This window comes from Entelurus aequoreus, linkage group LG07, assembly GCF_033978785.1.
Source record: "Entelurus aequoreus isolate RoL-2023_Sb linkage group LG07, RoL_Eaeq_v1.1, whole genome shotgun sequence".
NCBI lineage: Eukaryota > Metazoa > Chordata > Actinopteri > Syngnathiformes > Syngnathidae > Entelurus > Entelurus aequoreus.
Window position 1 is genome coordinate 58,506,718 of NC_084737.1, and position 25,115 is coordinate 58,531,832.

Consider the following 25,115-nt stretch of genomic DNA (forward strand, 5'->3'; position numbering starts at 1 on the left):
CTTTAAATAGTTTCGACCATATCTAGGAATTGATACGACGGGAATTTTCAGATTGTTTGCTTGGTGCTGCGATAAACTGAACGCATCATAGTTAGCCACCTCAGTAGAATGCATGTCTACCTCTGACACAGTGACAACAGAAAAAAAATTATGTGAGTTGTGTTTTATTCTAAGAGAATTGCTATGTGTGCAGGGATTATCCAGCCTGGCGCCGGCTAGTTCTAGTTTAAATGACTTCTTACCCGGACACTCCACGCTTCTTTGAGGATTAGCCTTTCGCTTTGTTGTTAGCCCCGCTCGGCATCCCCGCTTCTGCTTCCGCTCACACCGCTTACGTCTTCTCCATTGACGGTCCCCGCTAGTACTTGAAAGGCCGCTCGATGTAGCCCGCGAAGTATTCCCATGCTAGCGAGGAGGTCCACCGTACATGCATCTTTCAGTCTATAACGACCCAATCTATCCACACCCAGAATTGTCTGTCGGTCGTATGTGATCACACGCTTTGAGCCAGCCATGAAATTGACAGAATTGACGGGTATTTTTGCCAAATCGCTCTACACTCCCAAGAGCGCCTGCAAGCCGCTGCCATCAGGGCGCCGCCATCTTGTCGATCCAACAACAATAATGGCTAGTTATGTTTAATATGGTCTCGTACTATATTATACAGGTGTATTAAATTATACGTAGCACGTTGACGGTTCAATTATTGTAATGACTGTCGAGACGCTTCGAGGACAGGGATTATATCGATCACTTTATTGAGCAAAACTGTTTACATTCGGGCCATAACCACACCAAAAACATGAGTAAAAAAAAATGATATCTCGAAAAACTAGTCATTTTCTGCCATACAAACCAAGCCAAAACCAACTCTGTCATCTGTCATATCAACAGCAGCCGCTCGCTCTCTTTCACCTGCACCAGCACTCATAGCAATTAGCCACTGGTGCGTTTATGGCCACACTATGACTCCTCAATCAGGTGTTTGCTTATTCTACTGTCATGTATTATTAATGTTCGTTTATGGATATTAATCGTGAAATGCTGTTACTAGAGAAAGTTACAGGAATGTACACTTTATCCCATGCTTACATTTCATTGTGCAACATGAGGATGTTTAAGGGGGAACTAAATGTGATCTCTGAAAGGGGTACAAATTATTTCCAAAGCAGGACCCCCACTCAGACATACTGTACAATACTAATACATAGCTTATGAAAAACACGATTTTCACTACAAGTGGGCCAAATCACTAATATTAGAAAATAATTTCATGAAAATGACTCCTGTCATATGAGTGTCATAATAAAATAATTAAATTGGTTTGAGACAGGTGTGCTGCTGGTATTGCCACGTGTGATGTTGCTCCACTGAATGCTCAGGGAGTTTTTGTTTGCTCACACACAAACAATTAGAGGGAACATTGGCTATGGACACACTAAACTTGGCATGGTGGATGTTGCCACCTTCTCTGTGCGCTATGGCTCCTTTGCCCTCCCAGCATTCATCTTTCAAGTGTCTCGACACGGTGCTAAGCTGCTCGGCTTTGACCTCTTCTGCACTTATGGCTTCTCCATTACAGACAGCACAGGCTTTAACTTACTGACTGTGTGTACATCCTGGCTGCACCGCTGGCCATGACTCTTTACCGTGCTGGGCCACATCAATGCTCTCAACCACCAGCCGCTCATCGACTCGGTTGTGTCCCCTGTCATTTAACCTCTGGTCAATCACTGCAGAGGCAAACTGAGCAGTCATCCACAACAAATACCCCCTTCCCACGTCAGAGTAGCTGTCTGCTAAGTTCCACGGCTCTTCAGTCTTCTTCAAGTTGGACCTCCGCTAAGGCCAATTGCAGGTTACCTTACACCCAAACAGCTGCAACCTCACAGCTTATGTGACCCATATGGGCAGGCGTCTTCCAATACACACGCATGCCCGTTGGCCTCAGCTATGGCCCGAGCTGTTGTCAAAAAATCATTAACCACCATCTTTGCAGCATTCCAGGGGTGGTGGTGTACTTAGATGACATTGTGGTGCACGGTCCGTCACCTGCTGTGCATGATGAATGCCTCTCCCAGATACTCCAGGTTTGTGCACACCACAAACTTACCTTCAACGATGAAAAGTGTGTCTTCGCTGTACCCGCCATCGAGTTTGTGGGGTTCTGACTGACAGCTGCCAGTCTGAGCCACCTTCACTCAAATGTTGATGCTGTCCTACGTGTCCCCAAGCCCTCCTCCCCCTCACAACTGTTATCATCCTTGGGCATGACCGCCTTCTACCCGCGCTTCTATCCACATTATTCTAAAACCACCGCACCGCTCCGTGATCTCCTCAAACAGGAGGCACCCTAGAACTGGACGCTTGCATGCTCAGCTTTTGTCCACCAGCTAAAGTCACTGTTCACCTCTTGCTCCATGCTTGCCCACTTGGATCTACAATGCCCCACGTTTGTGACCTGTGATGCCTCCAACACTGCAGTCGGTGCAATCCTGTCTTAACTGCAGCAGGGGACTGAGCGCCCAGTGGCATTTGTGTCAAAGTGCTCATTCTGACAGAACATAAGTATTCAGTGTGGGTGAGGGAGGCACTGGCATATGTATGGGCCTGTGAGAGGTGGCACATGTACCTCTACGGGCGACACTTCACGCTGCGGACGGACCACTAGGCCCTTACAGCCCTCCTGATGATGACCGACTCAGGCTACAAGCTGCTGTGCATCTATAGGTGTATAACTTCACTACACAGTTTATACCGGGCAGGGACAATTTAGTGGCGGACTTGCTCTCCAGTGCCACACCCAGCACCGCGCCAAACGCCACTCATTACTACCCCTCTTAGCCAGAGCTGGTCTTCATGCTGCACGCACCCTCCAAGTGGCAGCACACTGCTTCGTGTTTATCCGAGAGGGCTGGCCAGCCAAAGTTCAGAGGACCTAAAAGCTTTCCATCGTGTCAAGGGCGACCTTTCTTGTTGGAACGATGTCTGCGTGGCACGAGGGCTGTACACTGTGGTGCCCTGCGCCTTGAGGGCCTGTGTCTTGGCCATGTTGCATGAGGGACATTTGGGAATCGTCAATGTCAAGCAACGCTGTAGGGGTCTGATCAAGTGGTGAGGCATCGACAGAGACCTCGAGGCTCTGATAAAGGACTGTGCAGCGTGCCTCACCAGTGGCAAGACTGGCTCACCTCCGTCTGCACTTTTACAGCCTCTACTCTGCCCGTCAGCACCGTGCTCCCACATCCAGTTTGACATTTGCAAAGAGGTCCACGGCCACCCACAGGACCAACGCTTCCTCCTCATTGTCTATGACTTCCATTCTTAGTGGCCTGAGGTGCAGCACACCAGCTCCAGTCACCACCAATTATGTCACAGAATTCCTCGGTGAATGGTATCAGAGCACAGCTCGGGGATGGCCTTCCATTCTCCTTGGCACTGCAGAGCACTCTGTTGCATTACAGGGCGACAATGCATGCTACAACAGGCAGTTCTCCAGGCCTCTCCAAGTGTTGTCTTGATGTAAATAAAAGTTTTGTGAGCACACATTGTCTGTCCGTGCTTCCTTGCATGATTGCGAGCCATGACTCCCACCAGCCAACTGGTCTGCACTGTATTTGTTTACACACTTCTGAACTGATTGTTCTTTACTGAAAAGTCTGATGACAAATACATGTACGCGAACACTCTCACATCTTGTATGCCTCTCTGTTTTCTCTCTCAGAGCCAGTTGAACTCAGATCTCGGCCACAACCCGTTGATGAAGAAAGTATTTCAGGTGCATCTGTGTTTCCTGCAGATCCCTCACTCTGAGGCTGCCCTCAAGCAGGTCTTCAACTCACTTAGAACATATATCTACAAGGTACTTTATAGTTTAAATATTTGACCTAACGACCAACTTTTCCACTAAATCAGTGATCTTAACATTGATTTTAATCATATTCAATATTTATATCTAACCTAATCAGAGGTAGCTAACATGGAAGCGGTCGGACGAATAAAAAAAACAAAAAAACTTGAGACTTCCTGCGGGCCGGATTTTGGATGCTGGTGGGCCGCATTCGGCCCGCGGGCCTTGGTTTAGGGGCCTCTGATCTAAACTTTACCGCTGCCGGCTATTTTTTTTTTCTATGCTTTTATTGTCATATTATCAGAATATGTTTGTTATATTTTTGGCCAAAGTAAGGCAAAGAAAACCATTTGAAGTTGTCTTTATTTTTTTGTTTCAATGCCATGATTTTAACAGTGCAGCCCGTGTGTGCGCAGACTTTCCCTCCGTGCGGCCCCTGAGGTCTAATGAGTTGGACACCCCTGATGGACAGTATTACAGTATACAGTCATGGTCAAAAGTTTACATACACACATAAAGAACATAATGTCATGGCTGTCTTGAGTTTCCAATAATTTTTGCAACTCTTATTGTTTTGTGATAGCGTGATTGGAGCACATACTTGTTGGTCACAAAAAACATTCATGAAGTTTAGTTATTTTATGAATGTATTATTATTATCACAGAACTATCCTCCAGAAGGTGTTATCTTTGTCCATGTGATGTCAGATGAAACAAAAATTGAGCTGTTTGGCTACAATACCCAGCAATATGTTTGGAAGAGAAAAGGTGTGGCCTTTAATCCCAGGAACATGGTGGTGTTAGTATTATGCTCTGGGTCTGTTTTGCTGCCAATGGAACTGGTGCTTTACAGAGAGTAAATGGGACAATGAAAAAGGAGGATTACCTCCAAATTCTTCAGGACAACCTAAAATCATCAGCCCGGAGGTTGGGTCTTGGGCGCAGTTGGGTGTTCCAACAGGACAATGACCCCAAACACACGTCAAAAGTCAATCAATCAATCAAAGTTTACTTACAAAGCCCTAAATCACGAGTGTCTCAAAGGGCTGCACAAGCCACAACGACTACCTCGGCTCAGATCCCACATCAGGGCAAGAAAAAACTCAACCCAATGGGATGACAATGAGAAACCTTTTACATACAATTATGTTGTGCTAAAATAAACTAAATTAATAATGAATATGTTTTAAGTAAACTGTTAAGATTAAAGTGCACAAAAAAATACAGCTTCACCACTTTAGTCATATTTTTTCTTTAGAAACTTCTCTTTGACTATGGCTCCAGGCTTCTTCTGTTTGTTTGGAATTGTAATGTATTCCACAAGTGGTGGAATAGTGTATTACAACTGACCACCTAATTCTTCTTTCAAAGTTATTTTAAGTTACTTTTTTAAATAGATAGCAAACAAACATAAATTAAATTTCTATTTCATCTTGTATCTGTAAAAGGCTTTTTTGTTTACAAGTTCCTGATTGATGTAATTTTTTTCACCAATCTATTCTCTAGTTCCCCTGCACGTTCTTTGATGGCCGGGCTGACATGTGTGCCTCCTTTTGCTATGAAATCCTAAAGTGTTGCAACTCCAAGATGAGCTCCCTCCGCAGCGATGCAGCTCATCTTCTTTACTTCCTCATGAAGAGTAACTTTGACTACACTGGACGTAAATCGTTTGTCAGGACCCACCTGCAGGTACCTGTTCCTGTTCCAACATGATTCATGCTTTGTGCTGTAATTCTATTATCTGCTCAGGTGGTAATTGCTGTCAGCCAGCTGATTGCTGATGTTATTGGCATCTGTGGCACACGTTTCCAGCAGTCTCTGTCAATCATTAACAACTGTGCAAACAGTGATAAAAGCATCAAGGTAAGCTTGTGATTTCGGACACTTCAGTGAATCAGCTTAATATGTATGACTTCCCACAACACATTTCAAACAGCTGATAAGGCGACTGATACATCACTCTACGTCTTAAAGTATATTGTGAGGACATTATAAAATGTTTTGCTGATCTTTAACAATGTGTTGACCTACACTTATATATTCCAATACTAATGTGTTCACATATACTTACATATTGCAATACCGTTAAATGTATTGCAAAAACATTTATCCTCCTGACTTCAAAACTATTGAAAACGAGTCCAAAATCAGCTACCTTCACAACAGCTGATGCAACTTACAAACCCCGTTTCCATATGAGTTGGTAAATTGTGTTAGATGTAAATATAAACGGAATACAATGATTTGCAAATCCTTTTTAACCCATATTCAGTTGAATATGCTACAAAGACAACATATTTGATGTTCAAACTGATAAACATTTTATGTTTTTGCAAATAATCATTAACTTTAGAATTTGATGCCAGCAACACGTGACAAAGAAGTTGGGAAAGGTGGCAATAAATACTGATAAAGTTGAGGAATGCTCATCAAACACTTATTTGGAACATCCCACAGGTGAACAGGCACATTGGGAACAGGTGGGTGCCATGATTGGGTATGAAAGTAGATTCCATGAAATGCTCAGTCATTCACAAACAAGGATGGGGCGAGGGTCACCACTTTGTCAACAAATGCGTGAGCAAATTGTTGAACAGTTTAAGAAAAACCTTTCTCAACCAGCTATTGCAAGGAATTTTGGGATTTCACCATCTACGGTCCGTAATATCATCAAAGGGTTCAGAGAATCTGGAGAAATCACTGCACGTAAGCAGCTAAGCCCGTGACCTTCGATCCCTCAGGCTGTACTGCATCAACAAGCGACATCAGTGTGTAAAGGATATCACCACATGGGCTCAGGAACACTTCAGAAACCCACTGTCAGTAACTGCAGTTGATCGGTACATCTGTAAGTGCAAGTTAAAACTCTCCTATGTAAGGCGAAAACCGTTTATCAACAACACCCAGAAACGCCGTCGGCTTCGCTGGGCCTGATTTCATCTAAGATGGACTGATACAAAGTGGAAAAGTGTTCTGTGGTCTGACGAGTCCACATTTCAAATTGTTTTTGGAAACTGTGGACGTCGTGTCCTCCGGACCAAAGAGGAAAAGAACCATCCGGATTGTTATAGGCGCAAAGTTGAAAAGCCAGCATCTGTGATGGCATGGGGGTGTATTAGTGCCCAAGACACGGGTAACTTATACATCTGTGAAGGCGCCATTAATACTGTAAGGTACATACAGGTTTTGGAGCAACATATGTTGCCATCCAAGCAACGTTACCATGGACGCCCCTGCTTATTTCAGCAAGACAATGCCAAGCCACGTGTTACATCAACGTGGCTTCATAGTAAAAGAGTGCGGGTACTAGACTGGCCTGCCTGTAGTCCAGACCTGTCTCCCATTGAAAATGTGTGGCACATTATGAAGCCTAAAATACCACAACGGAGACCCCCGGACTGTTGAACAACTTAAGCTGTACATCAAGCAAGAATGAGAAAGAATTCCACCTGAGAAGCTTAAAAAATGTGTCTCCTCAGTTCCCAAACGTTTACTGAGTGTTGTTAAAAGGAAAGGCCGTGTAACACAGTGGTGAACCTGCCCTTTCCCAACTACTTTGGCACGTATTGCAGCCATAAAATTCTAAGTTAATTATTATTTGCAAAAAAAATAAAGTTTATGAGTTTCAACATCAAATATCTTGTCTTTGTAGTGCATTCAACTGAATATGGGTTGAAAATGATTTGCAAATCATTGTATTCCGTTTATATTTACATCTAACACAATTTCCCAACTCATATGGAAACGGGGTTTGTATTTGACACCCTAATAAATTGTTAGGATTTATATCAAATGTTGTTTATATTACTTACTACTACTGATTTACACTTATTTTGGTGTTCAGTTCACTTATAAGGGAACATTGTGTGGGCAGATGCTAGTTTAGGTTATTTGATTTTGGTTTACTTGGCTGTAGTTAGGGATGTCCGATAATGGCTTTTTGCCGATATCCGATATTCTGATATTGACCAAACCCTTAATTACCGATACCGATATAAACCGATACAGATATATACAGTCGTGGAATTAACACATTATTATTATGCCTAATTTGGACAACCAGGTATGGTGAAGATAAGGTCCTTTTTAAAAAAATAAATTTAATAAAATAAGATAAATAAATTAAAAACATTTTCTTGAATAAAAAAGAAAGTAAAACAATATAAAAACAGTTACATAGAAACTAGTAATTAATGAAAATGAGTAAAATTAACTGTTAAAGGTTAGTACTATTAGTGGACCAGCAGCACGCACAATCATGTGTGCTTACGGACTGTATCCCTTGCAGACTGTATTGATATATATTGATAATATATAATGTAGGAACCAGAATACTAATAACAGAAAGAAACAACCCTTTTGTGTGAATGAGGGTGAATGGGGGAGGGAGATTTTTTGAGTTGGTGCACTAATTGTAAGTGTATCTTGTGTTTTTTATGTTGATTTAATAAAAAACAAAAAAACAATAAAACAAAAACGATACCGATAATAAAAAAAACGATAATTTCCGATATTACATTTTAAAGCATTTAATGGCCAATATTTTCAGACATCTCTAGCTGTAGTTCTTTAATGCCCTGCTTTTCTTCGTAGCATACTGCTTTCCCATCAGACGTGAAGGACCTGACTAAGCGCATCAGAACAGTGCTGATGGCCACTGAGCAAATGAAGGAGCATGAGAATGACCCAGAGATGTTAGTGGACCTCCAGTATAGTTTGGCCAAGTCATACACGACCACGCCAGAGCTCCGCAAGACCTGGCTAGACAGCATGGCGCGGATCCACAACAAAAATGGCGACCTTTCAGAGGTGTGTTTGATTATTTTTGATAAAAAGAGGGAAAATAACTTCTAACACAGACCTTTTTGAACAGCGTTGCCAACTGTCTCTTGAAAACAGAACCATCCCGTATTAAGAAACAAGTAGGCTTCCTGTATTGAGTTGAAAAGGGACGCACTTTGTCTGGTATCACGGTGAGAATCAAAAATAGTCAGCTACAGCCAACGGATGCCGGTGTTCTGTCAAATTTGGCTGCTTCTTTGAAAAAAACTACCAGTAGCTTTCTCACGCTGTGATTGTCTACATCAGGGGTGTCCAAACTTTTTCCACTGAGGGCCGCACACTGAAAAATTAAAGCAAGCGGGGGCCATTTTGATATTTTTTATTTTAAAAACCAATACAATATATGTATAAAAAAATATACATTAAGGCCTCCACTCAGGCTTGATCCCGGGGACCCCAAAGGGTTTTGGTCCAAAAAATATTCAAAATGTGTCATTATTCAGTATTATTATCTCTAGATCAACATTAGGTCTATCTGTCAATATAACGTTTTTAAAGATTTAAGTCGTATGCTTTTTTTGTCAAAGAAAACCCTGTTTTTTTATGGAAAAAACACAAAATATGCAATATTTTCACCCAATAAAATTTTAAGAGGAATATTTCAGATTATATAATAATTGGAGCCTTAAAAGGTCAATAACTCATAACACCATTGGTTTTAATTCATTATTATTTTTTGAGCAATGACACTTAAAAACAAATAACACAAAGATGGCAAACACAAAATATGCAACATTTTCCCAAAAAAATATCTCAAAGTGCAATATTTAATGTGAGGTAATTGGAGCCTTGGATAGGTCAATAATTCATAATAACATTGATTTTGATTCATTGTTATTTTTTAAAGAAAGAAACAGCCTGCATGGCAGCTTTGTGTTATTAGAGTAAACATTGCAACATTTTGTTGTTACATTTCACCTGTTTGGTCTTTCATACCACTTTTTATGTTTTTAATTTTTTTAATCGTATTTTAAAATGGGCCGTGGGGCAATTAAAAAATTACCTGCGGGCCGCAAATGGCCCCCGGGCCGCACTTTGGACATCCCTGGTCTACATGCTTACTGTTTGTCAGTGTTCGTAATAGTGGCGTTATATAATAGCGGCGTTGGTAAATTATGCAACAAACAGCACCGCACTAAAATGAACTTGATATCAAATAGGAAGAGGCACCATCACACTGTGACACAGCAGACCACAACATACGCACATGTACACAATGGGAATATTGAACAAATCAATGATTGAAGTGCCAAACTTGCCATCGAAAAAATACCCCATTTGTTGACAAGAAGATATGACATCCCTCGAAGCACATTCAATCTCTTTATTAAGCAGAGGTAACACAATCAAAGATTCAAAAGTGCTCTGCTAACTAAAAAACACAGCTACCTTGAAACCCCCAATGACGTGACGACAATCATATGTACCAAAAGAACACTTCAGTTTGCATTAATTAAAGCAAGCTATAAAAGACTGAACAACTACACATAACTTCAACTACTTCAACTTTAACAACCCACCCACATCAGATCCTGACGACAATACAATATGAAGTATGAACGATAAACCGTTGAATATTTACAGTATGTGAAAGTTTGACTTCTACCTTGTTAACTTCCCTGACGACCTCCCTAAAGTTTTGTAATCAATCAGAAATATCAAGCAGCTAAAATGCGCCAAACATGGGGAAGTGTGGAGAGTGTTTTGCATATCATCCATCATGCTCTATAATGGATTTATATAGTGCTTGAACATGTTTAATAACGTCCACAAAGTTCAATGAGCAGGAGGTGTGTTATGTGCTACCGTGTGCTGACTTTGTTTGTTGGTTATAGTTAATTTGCACCACGGGTGGGAAAAAATGTTTGTATTTGCTCCTATAAAATTGATTTGTATTCGCTCATATACAATTGATTTGTATTTGCTCATATAAAACTGATGCCATGCTGTAGTCTCTTCTAAATGAAACTCATGGTCATTGCCCATCAATTCAGTCTTCTCCCTCATGAAGGTGTCAAGAGTAGTTCTGTTCAATTCACAGCTGGGGACTAAATTTAGGCAAAAACAAACCTGTAACTGAAGACTTCGGCGGACCGCACTTGGACACCCCTGATCTACATGCTCACTGATCAGAAGATACAATGAAAGAAACTCAATTTTAAATCACTACCTACTTGTACGCGAGGCACATGAGGTAGCTGCTTTTTGTTTGAGCGTTCGATCAGTTAATGTGAACTTTCTCATGCTTTAATTGTCTATTTGCTTGCTGGTCAGAAGATACAATAAAATAAACATCATTTAAAATCACTACCTTTTTGTACGCAAGGCAGCTACTTTTTGTTCCAGGCAAATATTTGAAATATTTGTGTTTGTGCACATGCTCAGTAGCGTTGGGAAGCCGACAGGACGAGGAGCAGACTTTGACAGAACATCGGAATGTGTGATTGCTCACCTATCCAATGAATTACCATTTGACTTTTCTGTCATCTGTATTTATGCTATTTACCCGTGTGTGTGTAAATCGGCCTTTACCTGGTGGCAGCTAGTTAGCTAAGCACTTAGCTTCTGGTTTTTGGACTCCAAATGGGGCTTTTTAAAGCAGTGGGATTTTGTCTTAAAATTAGGCAATGGGGTTGGCTTTAGATTTGTCATTATATCAGCTCTGCTCTCTTGTTGCCATTACAATAATGATGTCCTGTTTGTCTAAGTTGTTTAATGAACATACACACAGTGTATCCAGCTTTATGAAAGTAAAGCTGGATATCATAGAGCTGGACACTGAATTTGTACTGCTTTAAAGGCCTACTGAAACCCACTACTACCGACCACGCAGTCTGATAGTTTATATGTCAATGATGAAATCTTAACATTGCAACACATGCCAATACGGCCGGTTAAATTTCCCGCGACACTTCCGCTGAAAAACATCTATGTATGATGAAGTATGCGCGTGACGTAGACGGTCGAACAGTAAAATGGCTTCCCCATTGAAGTCAATACGAAGTAGCTCTGTTTTCATCTCATTATTCGACAGTATTCTGGACATCCGTGTTGGTGAATCTGTTGCAATTATGTTCATTGCATTATGGAGAAAGAAGCTGAGCAAGCAAAGAAGAAAGTTCTCGGTGCAAAGCGGACGTATTTTGCGAAGGAAGTCAGCAGCAACACAACACAGCCGGTGTTTCATTGTTTACATTCCCGAAAGATGCAGTCAAGATCGAAGAACTCGGATAACAGAGACTCTAACCAGGAGGACTTTTGACTTAAATACACAGACGCCTGTAGAGAACTGGGACAACACACCAGGATTACTTTGATTTGGATGACAAAGACGCAGACGTGCTAACGTGAGTATGCAGCCTTAGCTTCCAAACATTTGATCGCTTGCCCGTACGTGCACGTCACGTACGTAACTTTGTTTAAATATATAAGCTTTATGAACCTTGGGTTAGGTGAACGGTCTTTTGGGCTGAGTGATTGTGTGTGTTGATCAGGTGTTTGAATTGTATTGGCGTGTTCTATGGAGCTAGGAGCTAGCATAGGAGCTAGGAGCTAGCATAACAAACACCTAGGTGTTTTTATGCAGGATTAATTTGTGGCATATTAAATATAAGCCTGGTTGTGTTGTGGCTAATAGAGTATATATATGTCTTGTGTTTATTTACTGTTGTAGTCATTCCCAGCTGAATATCAGGTACCGTGAGTAGCAGCTGCGCTTCCAAACATTTGATCGCTTGCCCGTACGTGCGCGTCACGTACGTTACTTTGTTTAAATATATAAGCTTTATGAACCTTGGGTAAGGTGAACAGTCTTTTGGGCTGAGTGATTGTGTGTGTTGTGCAGGAGTTTGAATTGGATTGGCGGCTTATATGGAGCTAGGAGCTAGGAGCTAGCATAGGAGCTAGGAGCTAGCATAATAAACACCTAGGTGTTTTTATGCAGGATTAATTTGTGGCATATTAAATATAAGCCTGGTTGTGTTGTGGCTAATAGAGTATATATATGTCTTGTGTTTATTTACTGTTGTAGTCATTCCCAGCTGAATATCAGGTCACCCCCGGCTCTCACAGCATCTTCCCTATCTGAATAGCTTCAACTCCCCACTAGTCCTTCACTTGCACTTTACTCATCCACAAAACTTTCATCCTCGCTGAAATTAATGGGGAAATAGTCGCTTTCTCAGTCCGAATCGCTCTCACTTCATGCGGCCATCATTGTAAACAATAGGGAACTTTGCGTATATGTTCAATTGACTACGTCACGCTACTTCCGGTAGGGGCAAGCCTTTTTTTGTCAGATACCAAAAGTTGCGATCTTTATCGTCGTTGTTCTATACTAAATCCTTTCAGCAAAAATATGATCAAGTATGACACATAGAATAGATCTGCTATCCCCGTTTAAATAAAAAAAAATTCATTTCAGTAGGCCTTTAAGTTAGCAGGACAGAGGTCCGTTAAAAAAAAGAAGTTTTTTTTAAATTATGTTAAGCAAGAAATATTTATATCCAAGAAATATATTCATCTTATTCAATTCATTTCGTTTAATCCATTTTTTTTTGTGACAAAAAACAATTATTAACAATTATTATGGGTAATTTGTATTAACAATTACAATATTTAACCTTTTGTCTAATAGTATAACATTTGTTTCGCACAAATAAAAAAGGGGCAACAAAGAAAAACCGGGTCAGACTCTACCAAAGAGACGTCCCTTATTTATTTCTCAGGGAATTGGCAACCGAAGTAAGGCAGTATGTTTGAATGGTAACTTGTTTTGTCTGTTTCATTTTCAGGCAGCCATGTGCTACGTGCATGTTGCTGCTCTAGTAGCTGAGTACTTGTCGAGGAAAGGTGAGTTCACTGTTCCTGTATATGTTAGGATTTTTTTTTTATGACTTTACAATGCGCTAGATTACATACTGTAAATACAGATAGGAAATCATTTTCTCTCTTGGTTTGGAAGGAATGTTTCGGCATGGCTGCTCAGCATTTCGCGTCATCACTCCAAACATCGACGAAGAAGCAGCCATGATGGAGGATGTAGGGATGCAAGATGTTCACTTCAATGAGGTATGTCCTGAAAATACCCTAATAAAAACTCTGCAAAGTTTTTTTTCTTCATTATCACCTAAATACTTTGTTTCATGGGCCTTATCTCTTTTCATGCAGACATTTTTAATTGTTCTGTGAAATTATGATGGGAAACTACAAGTAGACTTTGACACAGGGTGTTAGATCTAGACTTTGACACAATGTTTGGTCCATGTGCTATGACATAAAGTGACAGTGTCAGTGCACTACACTTCTCCAGACAATTTAATGACTGAAACAACTCTACTTGTGCAGGAGGTCCTGATCGAGCTGTTGGAGGAGTGTGCTGATGGCCTTTGGAAAGCAGAGCGCTACGAGCTCATTACTGATGTCTACAGACTCATCATACCCATTTATGAACAACGCAGAGACTTTGAGGTACTGAGCAGAATTTCTTTACCAAAAAGTATCAGGTGGTACCCTTACAACCACAGGTAATGCTTTTGTACCTTGACTCTGAATCAGATCAGGTATTTTAAGCCCAATAACTAAATCCTATGGGTTACATTACAAATACATACAGTCACAGTCCCAAATAAACAATACAAGCTCTTCTCCTGTAGACACACTACCTGGGGAGGTAAATATAAGGGTCCTATGCAGTGTGCATTGGATGGCAGTGGAGAACAGGTGCCTAGGACCTGGTTTCAAACTGCCCAATCAGATTTTTATCTACAAAATCTGAATATTGGGACATGGAATGTTGCCTCTTTGGTGGGACAGAAGCGTGCACTTGTATGAGAGGTTGGCAAGTTCCAACAAGACATAGTCAGACTCACCTCAAACCAAAGTGGACCAAACTCCTCGAGAGGAGCTGGTCATGGTTTTACTCTGGAATTGCTGCAGAAGAAAGCGGCATGCTGGTTGGGTTTATTAATAGCTTAATTCCTACATTTTGTGAGTCATCCCCAGTGATTGAGAGGGTCCCTTCCCTGACATTTGGACCTGGTACTGTCATTTGTGCATCTGTACCAAACGGCAGCTCAAAATAGCTAGTGGTCATCAAGAAGGGTGTTGGAGCATCTGTGCTGGGGACTCTGTGGTTCCACTGGGGGATTTTAGTACATTTCTTTGGCAATGACAGTCACATCAGGCAGTAACCTTTAACATTAACCAAGGTGGTTCACAGCTGAGTGTAAGGCTTTAGGGATGAGACACAATACCCAGAAAGGGAAACAATGTGAATACAAGCAGCCAAAATATTTTTCTCCACAGGGTGGCACTTTTAGAGATATGAGGCCCTTTTCCACAGTTCCTGGAACCTCTGGTTCCAGGATCTAAAGGTTCCTGTAGAAGTGTGTGGTTTGTGTTTCCCCCGCATTTCACAGTTCAGGGTGCTTTATACAAATCAGGCTAATGGCGTATAAAGGAGTGGTTTACTATATTTCTACACTGATACCATGTAAACAAACAAACAATATTAGGTCAGTTCTTTTATTTAAAAGTAAGTTGATGAAATACAAAGCAATCATTTACAAAATGATATGATTTATAAAATAAAGTGTACGGAATTGAAAAAGTCAGGCTTTGGTCCGCAATGCCCAATAGTCAGAAAGTATAGAGGTTAATTTGAGTCTTATTTTTTTTTACATCAAATTATGCTGACAATTTCATTAAAAAAAAATGTCAGTGTTTTAAAATTCAGTGTATAAAAATTCTGGATAAAAAAATTAAATGTAAAAAAAAAATTGTAAACAAATTAAATTAAATTCCACATATATCTAATGAAGTCATAGTAGTGAGCAGGTGAGGTCGCCGCTTCGAGTCCGGCTTCACACTCCTCCGTAATTACGTTTAAAAGAGTCTGTCCACTTCTCTTAGCTTTGCGTAACAAAATTAAATTGTAAAAATAATTAACAACATTAAACTGCATAGATACAGTTTAAAGACTACGGCTAAGTAAAAACACTGCAAAATAGTTCCACTGATCAGTGTTCTTTAGCACAAAGATGTCGCACAAAAGTTTCTGCATTTCAAAAGCTCCTTTCGTTCTTCTTTCTCTCCGTTGTCAAGTTTGTTGTAATAGAAGTACACAAGAAAAAATAAAATAAACAAGACGCTGCGTGTATTCCAATGGCGGTCATGTGCTTGAAAGAGAAGTTTAAGGAACGCCCCTGACTGTGTTCAACCAATCAGCGTTTGATAGCACAGCCTGCCCCTGAAAAGGTACCTGGTTGCCTGGAAAAATCCCACATAGCGAGGAGGAACTCCGAAAGGTTCCGAATAAAACAATATCTACCAGGGTAGTTTTTGGTGGAAATAAAGGGGGGGGGGGGGGATTAGTTCCTGAAAAAGTTCCTGCTGTGGAAAAGGGCCTAAGGAATCTCACAGCAGGGTCACTGCTCCTCCACATCGAGAGGAGACAGTTGAGGTGGCTCAGGCAGATAGTTTGGATGCCTCCCAGACCCCACTATGGTGAGGTTTTCCAGGCATGCCATCCCAGGATGAGGCTGCAACAAGAAAGAAAAACTGCTCCCTTGTCATTTTTGAAGGCATATGAGCAAGCCACATTATACACCATATTGACTAATCCCCCCAAAAAACTACACAAACACAGCAACAAGTTGCAGCAGTGTACCTGTTGTCCTAATCATTTCAAAGGGGTGATTTCTAGAAAGCAAGGTTGCCATTGATCATTGATGACATCCAGTCCAAGTTTAGCTAGCATTAGTGTTTCACCTTTGTCAGCAAAATCCCTAGCCCTCAAGGTGGAATGTTACATGGAGCCCCAGACCACGGGTAATTGACAGTTTTCTTCTATTTTGTCCCTTCAAATCACTCTTTGGCCATACCCATGAAGGTGAAAATGGAAAACTGTTTCTGTGACAGTTGTCTTTTACACAAGAATTGAGATTAGTTATTTTCTGAAGGAACAGGACTAATTTTTGAGCTTCATAGCACATAACCCAGTCTGTGGGGTCAGCTGAGGTAGGGGATCGAATACTTGTTTGTCTCAATCTAATACAAATAGATTTGTAACTATTATGAAAAAAGTATTCTGAAATCATTTTAACATTCAGTCTCTCTCTCTTTCAATAAACCTACCATTACAATTCTGAACTGTGTTTGTATCAATGTTTCTGTAATGGGGCAAACATACCTTTATACTTCTTTTCTCCAATATAAGATGACAGTAAACAAAATATTAATGTTTGTGTTTTTGTGTGGCAGAAACTGACACACCTGTATGACACCCTCCACCGTGCCTACACTAAAGTTTTGGAAGTGATGCATACTGGCAAACGTCTGCTGGGTACATACTTTAGAGTGGCTTTTTTTGGACAGGTAATGGTCATTACACAGCATTATTTAATTACTATTTTGGCTAAGATTTTTTTGATCAACATTTTCCTCTCTGATGTATTTCAAGACTGCGGTATGCAGTTGTAGGCATGTTGTCTTCTGTCATTGCATGATCATTCTGCTAGCTCAGACTTTAACGGTTGGAAATGGACTTGGAAATAGAAATTTCTAATAACAGCGTTTTCTGACCAACTTATGCTTACCTGTAGGGCTTCTTTGAGGATGAAGATGGCAAAGAATACATCTACAAGGAGCCAAAATTCACACCTCTGTCTGAGGTTTCCCAGAGGCTCTTGAAACTCTACTCCAACAAGTTTGGTCAAGAGTATGTCAAGATCATCCATGACTCAGGAAAAGTGAGAACACGTTTTCTGTTGAGCCTTACTCACAAATGATTAGAAGTAAAACGTTTAGAAAAGTTATGGTAGGTTTGTAGAGCAAAGTCCAGTCAAAAATTCTACAACCTGGGGTTACTTGCAGTACATTGACAATGGTCATGATGCTGTTTACTTGGACTAAAGATTGACAAATGTCAATGTGACAAATTTGAGTGTAGAATTACAAGGTTCATGAATTGTGTCACTTAAATATCGTATGGACAAATGGCTTTGTCCTTATAAACACTAATACTATTAAATGGGAACTGCACTCTTCTTGGAATGTTGCATGTATATTAAAAATCTCGATGTGAGACAAGAGCACACATATGTTTTTCTTTTTTTTATACATTTTTAAATTGTAATATACATAACATACATTTTAAATTGTAGTATATGTAGATAACGGGAGTCATATCACCTGCATATAAAGCCCTCTAAAAAACATTTAAAAAAACACCAATAATGCTCCATTTACATGTCGTGTCTTGCATATTAACCAAGTGTTAGCAACATTGTTATTATAAGAGCTAACGCCGATAAACTACTTTTAGTAAGTGTTGTTAAAAGGAAAGGCCATGTAACACAGTGGTAAAAATGCCCCTGTGCCAACTTTTTTGCAATGTGTTGCTGCCATTAAATTCTAAGTTAATGATTATTTGCAAAAAAAAAAATACGTTTCTCAGTTCGAACATTAAATATCTTGTCTTTGCAGTCTATTCAATTCAATATAAGTTGAAAAGGTTTTGAAAATCATTGTATTCTGTTTTTATTTATGAATGACACAACGTGGCAACTTCACTGGTTTTGGGCTTTGTAGCAAAGGAAGCACAACTCAATATTTTCATGTTCATTTCTTGAAGATGTAATAGCAGATGTCCTAATACTTTTGTCAGTAAAGGACTTTTTCATACACAGGTGAACCCAAAGGACCTGGACTCTAAGTATGCCTACATCCAGGTGACGCATGTCGTACCATACCTCGATGACAAGGAGTTGGGAGAGAGGAAAACCGACTTCGAGAAAAGTCACAACATCCGTCGTTTTGTGTTTGAGACACCCTTCACAGAGTCAGGCAAAAAGCAGGGTTTTGTGGAGGAGCAGTGTAAACGACGGACCATTCTCACCAGTAGGTTGAACATTAATTGAACAGTCATAACAGATCAAAGTTATGTGTGTTTGTGTCGGAGAAATCAATTCTGAGGATTTTCACCTGAGAAAACACAGCCAGTAAAGTAAATCAGACAATCTGAGTAGTTTCCTCCTCTAGTGTCAATCCAAAGTTCTACCATCAGTTCTGGTCCTGGTAATGGTTTGTTTTGGACATGTTTAACAAATAACGTTATGCATCACATGTTTCCGCATGTAATCACACCCAAAATGGAGACTATCACTATGGAGATTGTCACAACATTACACATTCGGTTTGATCATTTTCCTGTTACCCTAAAGTCAGATTTTCTTGATGTTTTTTTATAAGGGCTTGTAACAACATAGTATGTAATAATGGTGCATTATGTAGTCATGTAATATATTTTCACCTTATGTAATAACCCTGCATTTTGTAATAATTTCGACATCTTGTAATTAAATTCTTAAATGCATTTTTGTATTAAACTTCAATACAACATGTTGCATATTGCAAAAGTTACTACAAAATGCAGGTGTTGCACTTTTTTTTGAATAGGATGTAACGATTTGGTGCATTATGTAATGAACCACCAAATCGGATGTCTCAATTATTTAAAAAAACATCAGAGCAACACAAAATATTTCATCTTCATTACAATTCCATTTAAGAATTAAATATAATGTTTCATTGGTCAAACTTCAATCAAATGTAAGTTTATTGATTATAATGGAGAATGTGATTGCAAGTTAGAGACACTTTATTTATTAAAGGGGAACTGCACTTTTTTGGGGGAATTTTGCCTATCGTTCACAATCATTATGAGAGACAAGAAGACAAAAGTTTTTTTGTTTTTTTTTCACTTACTAACATACACAAATCGGCTCGTTCTCAGTGGCTAGCAATGCAGCTATTGGGAGCAATCAATTCCACCTCTAAATTACTTAAAAAATGCATTCAAAAACCGTCAACAATATTTCATCTACATTCCGTAACCCGTATAATAACTAAGCTATATCAACATTGTTATTGTAAGAGCGAACACTGAGGAACTCTTTTTGTAGCGTAGTAACACATTAGCTGTAAAAGCTAATTACGACAAGAGATACGCACAAAACGCATTTGAGTTTGTAATGGACATCACACTGTGATATGACACCAATTTGTACTGACTGAAAAAACATGAACAATCATATTATAGTACCTGTAAAATATTAGCCCACATTTAATGTTTTGTTTGTACACAGCTTAGCTAGCCAGACAGCGTATGTACTTTAGTACTTTTGGCGTGCTGCGTGTATCATGATCGATATTAAAGTGACTCATTCAATGGACAGTTGTTTGTCCTGTTGATTTTGGGTAAGCAATCCATTTATGTTGAAATAGCTTATCTCCAAGTTCTATATTTATAGCGTCAAAATCGCTTTCATCTCCCTCTTTCGGCATCCGTCTGCTCCAACGTCTCACTCTTCCTTGGTGCTCACTTCTATAAGCAGCAGTATATTTAGCTTCAAAAGTATAAGGTTGTAAAGCCTCATTTGTCCAAAAATAGTCGTCTTTATTGTCTGTTACCAAGTCTGCCATGATAAGAAAACACTCGTGATTGATTCCGGAAGTAGGAACACACATGTTGCCAGAAGTCAGACGTGCATTGCTATGGAAACAGAAATCACTGCGCGCAAAAAAATCAGACCCACAAATGACACAATAGAGTAAATTCTGAACATATTGTTACTACATTTTATATAGACTTGCAGCGTGTATACACAACGTTGATGGAGGGTTTTGAAGTTGTATTAGAGGGCTTTGAAGGCTACAACAGTGACTCCCATTAGCCACATCTTTAAAGCGTTTTTTTTATCATCTTTAAAATCCTCGAAATAAAAGACGTGTGTTCTTGTCTCTCATAATGATTGTGAACGATAGGCAAAATTTCCAAAAAGGTGAAGTTCCCCTTTAAGACCTGCGTGGATTCCCTGCTAAAATGTGGTGTACACTCAAATTCAGAAAAAAGTGTACCCAAAAAAAAAAAAAAATCTTAAAGTGTGCACTAAAGTGCATTAAACCAAGCACGTTTCTTTGTTACGTTGCAGCCAGTGTGGAATACATCACAGATGTTAGCTTGGCTGGGACCACCCAGGCCGCGCCCCCTGATAAATATGCAAATCATATTGAAATCAGAGCCTAACTTAAATAAATAATAAATAAATGGGTTATACTTGTATAGCGCTTTTCTACCTTCAAGGTACTCAAAGCGCTTTGACAGTATTTCCACATTCACCCATTCACACACACATTCACACACTGATGGCGGGAGCTGCCATGCAAGGCGCTAACCAGCAGCCATCAGGAGCAAGGGTGAAGTGTCTTGCCCAAGGACACAACGGACGTGACTAGGATGGTAGAAGGTGGGGATTGAACCCCAGTAACCAGCAACCCTCCGATTGCTGGCCCGGCCACTCTACCAACTTCGCCAATATGATTATGACAATGCATAACTACATATGATACTAAAAATACAAAAACTAATACAAATATGAAAACCATATTTAAGAATATTTTCACATCAATGTCCAATTGCATGTTATTTTTAAATTAAAATCTAAATATTTGAGGCGTTATGAAATATGAATTTGTATAGTTATCCATCTATCCATTTTCTACTGCTTGTCCCTCTCGGGTTTGCAGGGGTGGCTGGAGCCTATCCCAGCTGCATTAGTTGTTATCGCCCCTAGAGGGGGGGGGGGGGGGGTATATGCGGTCCTCTCCAAGGTTTCTCATAGTCATTCACATCGACGTCCCATTGGGGTTGTGAGTTTTTCCTTGCCCTTATGTGGGCTCTGTACAGAGGATGTCGTTGTGGCTTGTGCAGCCCTTTGAGACACTTGTGATTTAGGGCTATGTAAATAAACATTGATTGATTGATTGATTCCATCCATCCATTCATCCATCCATCCATCTTCTTCCGCTTATCCGAGGTCGGGTCGCGGGGCAGCAGCCTAAGCAGGGAAGCCCAGACTTCCCTCTCTCCAGCTACTTCGTCCAGCTCCTCCCGGGGGATCCCGAGGCGTTCTCAGGCCAGCCGGGAGAGATAGTCTTCCCAACTTGTCCTGGGTCTTCCCCGTGGCGTCCTACCGGTCGGACGTGCCCGAAACACCTCCCTAGGGAGGTGGTTCGGGCATCTGACCAGATGCCCGAACCACCTCATCTGACTCCCCTCGATGTGGAGGAGCAGCGGTTTTACTTTGAGCTCCTCCCGGATGACAGAGCTTCTCACCCTATCTCTAAGGGAGAGCCCCGCCACCCGGCGGAGGAAACTCATTTCGGCCGCTTGTACCCGTGATCTTGTCCTTTCGGTCATAACCCAAAGCTCATGACCATAGGTGAGGATGGGAACGTAGATCGACCGGTAAATCGAGAGCTTTGCCTTCCGGCTCAGCTCCTTCTTCACCACAACGGATCGATACAGCGTCCGCATTACTGAAGACGCCGCACCGATCCGCCTGTCGATCTCACGATCCACTCTTCCTTCACTCGTGAACAAGACTCCGAGGTACTTGAACTCCTCCACTTGGGGCAAGATCTCCTCCCCAACCCGGAGATGGCACTCCACCCTTTTCCGGGCGAGAAATTGATTGATTGATTGATATTATTAATTATATGTTTGCACACATGCAGTACATAAACTACAACTGTAGCAATAGTGCTGACGGGCCAAACAACAACAGCAAACTGTCTGGTAAATGTTTATCAATGCACGGCAAAGTCAATTTCAACCTGCAGTTTAGTAGTTGTAAATTTGAGCCCTGGCAGAATTTATGTACGGTATGTATTGTATGTATTGGACATACAACATAATGAAGGTTATGAACACATTTCAGATTTAGAGAATTTCTTTTTGAATTTTATGTCGATTGATTTGCGACTAATGACTTAAGAAATGCTAACATATATTCTGATGGTTTATTACAAAGTGCACCAAATATTTACATTATATATTTTTTTTTAAAGTGCAGCACCTGCATTTTGTTCTAACTTTTGTAATGTGTAGCAAGTTATTACAACATGTGGTGTTGTTAACCAAAGAGGTAAAAATATATTATATTATTGCACGATGCGTTGTTACAGAACTGTTTAAACTTGCTCAAAGTTAAACTTTTAAAACCAAACAATGTAACAAGAACACCACCTGCTATCTTACGTTAGCAGTGGTAGTTTAAAAGAACAAAAGTATCTAAATTGATAATATCCCAGAGGGTATAGCGAGACCAGCGGACTCACCGTGGCTTGTCGGAACAAGGAGGAGACGATACAGGCGGAATGAGAGGGAGAAAGCAGAAGCGAGTCGCCAGATCTGGTACTATATGCTAAGGCTAAACCTCTGTCTGTATCTCTCCAGTGCTAGATCCTGGACGTATACGTGTGCATATGGACAATAAAAGGCTGTACTATTCTATATCATGTTACCAACTCTACTGCACTGCTGCTTCGACCCCTTGTAAACAATAGGCTAAAAGCTGTAAGCTACGCTACGAGCTACATTTTACTCACTCATCCATTGCCAAACACAGTCAGCACTGATCCAATTAAAAGTAGTTTTCAGGAAAATCTTTATTTTGTCGGAGGAAGGTCAAGCTGTTCTTTTACATTAGAAGGCTAAGCTAGCTACACATATACATATACATGTATATATACATATATACATGTATATATATATACACACATATATATGCTCTCATCAGTCACACATTACTAACCTACTGTTATTGCTTGGCGTTTCATTGTCTCCTCCATGCCATAAATAGTCGTCAACGAGCCCGTCATTAAAAGTAGTTTTTCCGAAATCCATTGTTGGGAAGCAGGTCTCTTCTACGTGGCAAGTGGTTTGCACCCACCCGCAGCGACTTCCTCACTGTGGAAGGCACATTGCCACAAATCATAAAAGTTAAAATTAAGGCACATTTTAGGCTTAAAGTTTGTGTAGTAACGTGTGCTGGTTAAAGCAAACAAACAGAGCATTTTCCTTCACTTGGTTTTATTTAAGCAGTGGACTACAACCACTCCTATATAAATTAAAAATGTCAGACTCTGGAAAAGCTCTTTGAGTAAAGCTTCACCATACGGGGCGGCATGGCGTAGTGGGTAGAGCGGCCGTGCCAGAACCCTGAGGGTTGCAGGTTCGCTCCCCGCTTCTTGACATCCAAATCGCTGTCGTTGTGTCCTTGGGCAGGACACTTCACCCTTACCCCCGGTGCCGCTCACACTGGTGAATGAATGATAGGTGGTGGTCGGAGGGGCCGTAGGCGCAAACTGGCAGCCTCGCTTCCGTCAGTCTACCCCAGAGCAGCTGTGGCTACAAATGTAGCTTACCACCACTAGGTGAGAATAAATGATGGGTTCTCACTTCTTTGTGAGCGCTTTGAGTATCCAACAATAGAAATGCACAATATAAAATCTAATCCATTATTATTATTATTATTATTATGTATGGAGGTATCCACTGATGTCACAGGTAGGGATGTGCACCCAATCCGGTATTTTTTTGGCACTGGCCGAATTACCTACTGGGCACGGATCCACATAAAATCCAACGGTACCGTGTTACAGTACTTGGTTTGCACCACTTTTTTTTATATACTCACGGACTGACTGCCGGTAACTCCCTAGTTCAAATGCTAACATGAAAACAAGGAACATTAACGTCGTTCCCAATTAAAAAAACGGCATACCTCAATCTAAACTTGTATAAAGACATTACTGTTTGAACAACTAAGCTTTTCAATTGTGCACATTGAACCAACAACCTGTGCTGTCATGGCACAGAATTATTGATCAGAGGAATACAAGACAGAGGTGGTTCAAGGTCCCTTGAAAAGAGTAAGACAACCAAAAAGTAGAAGGCCCACCAGAAATAATAAACAATAATATATTTTAGTAGCAAATCACTTTTAAGAGTTATAAAGTACAAACAAATATTGAAAACATAAGGTTAGCTTCTAAAACAGATACAATACTAAAACACTTTCAGTGAAGCATTGGAAATACAAAACATGCAAAATAGTGGCTTTTTTAACAGTGTGTCTATTAATTTTAGTTATTTAAAAAAAAAGGTAAAGATTCGCGCCAATATCAATCCCATAATAATATTACCCTTGGTATTGTTGGTATTCAGATCCATCTGCGCAGCCCAAATGAGTACTTGAGTCAAAATTTTTAAAAAAGTCATAGCTGAGAGTCTAAAAATGGTATTTTCCCCAAAAACACATTGACTTTCCATGTTGTTCTGTCACCACTTAGCCACCCACTGCTTCCCTTATGTCAAGAAGCGCATTGCAGTCATGTACCAACATCATAGCGACCTGAGCCCCATAGAGGTCGCCATAGATGAGATGAGCGCCAAGGTAGCTGAGCTGCGACTGTTGTGCTCGGCCACCGACGTGGATATGATCCGCCTGCAGCTCAAACTGCAAGGCAGTATCTGTGTTCAGGTACACGTCATGCCCCAACACGTCTTTGAAGTATC

At 40.5% G+C, this 25,115-nt stretch overlaps 1 protein-coding gene across 5 annotated transcripts in view; it reads left to right on the top strand.

The window, feature by feature from the left end:
• LOC133654080 (dedicator of cytokinesis protein 9-like) overlaps nucleotides 1-25,115 on the top strand; it is a 201,796-nt gene that overhangs the window by 169,190 nt on the left and 7,491 nt on the right. For 4 of the 5 annotated variants that reach the window (XM_062054078.1, XM_062054081.1, XM_062054080.1 and 1 more), the window contains exons 39-49: nucleotides 3,725-3,862; nucleotides 5,357-5,539; nucleotides 5,600-5,713; nucleotides 8,444-8,659; nucleotides 13,486-13,543; nucleotides 13,656-13,762; nucleotides 14,039-14,161; nucleotides 16,955-17,068; nucleotides 17,296-17,442; nucleotides 18,382-18,592; nucleotides 24,890-25,080. In XM_062054078.1, coding sequence (XP_061910062.1) covers nucleotides 3,725-3,862; nucleotides 5,357-5,539; nucleotides 5,600-5,713; nucleotides 8,444-8,659; nucleotides 13,486-13,543; nucleotides 13,656-13,762; nucleotides 14,039-14,161; nucleotides 16,955-17,068; nucleotides 17,296-17,442; nucleotides 18,382-18,592; nucleotides 24,890-25,080 — 1,602 coding nt within the window. The remainder of the gene's footprint in view (nucleotides 1-3,724; nucleotides 3,863-5,356; nucleotides 5,540-5,599; nucleotides 5,714-8,443; nucleotides 8,660-13,485; nucleotides 13,544-13,655; nucleotides 13,763-14,038; nucleotides 14,162-16,954; nucleotides 17,069-17,295; nucleotides 17,443-18,381; nucleotides 18,593-24,889; nucleotides 25,081-25,115) is intronic. The other variant, XM_062054083.1, reaches the window with a different exon arrangement.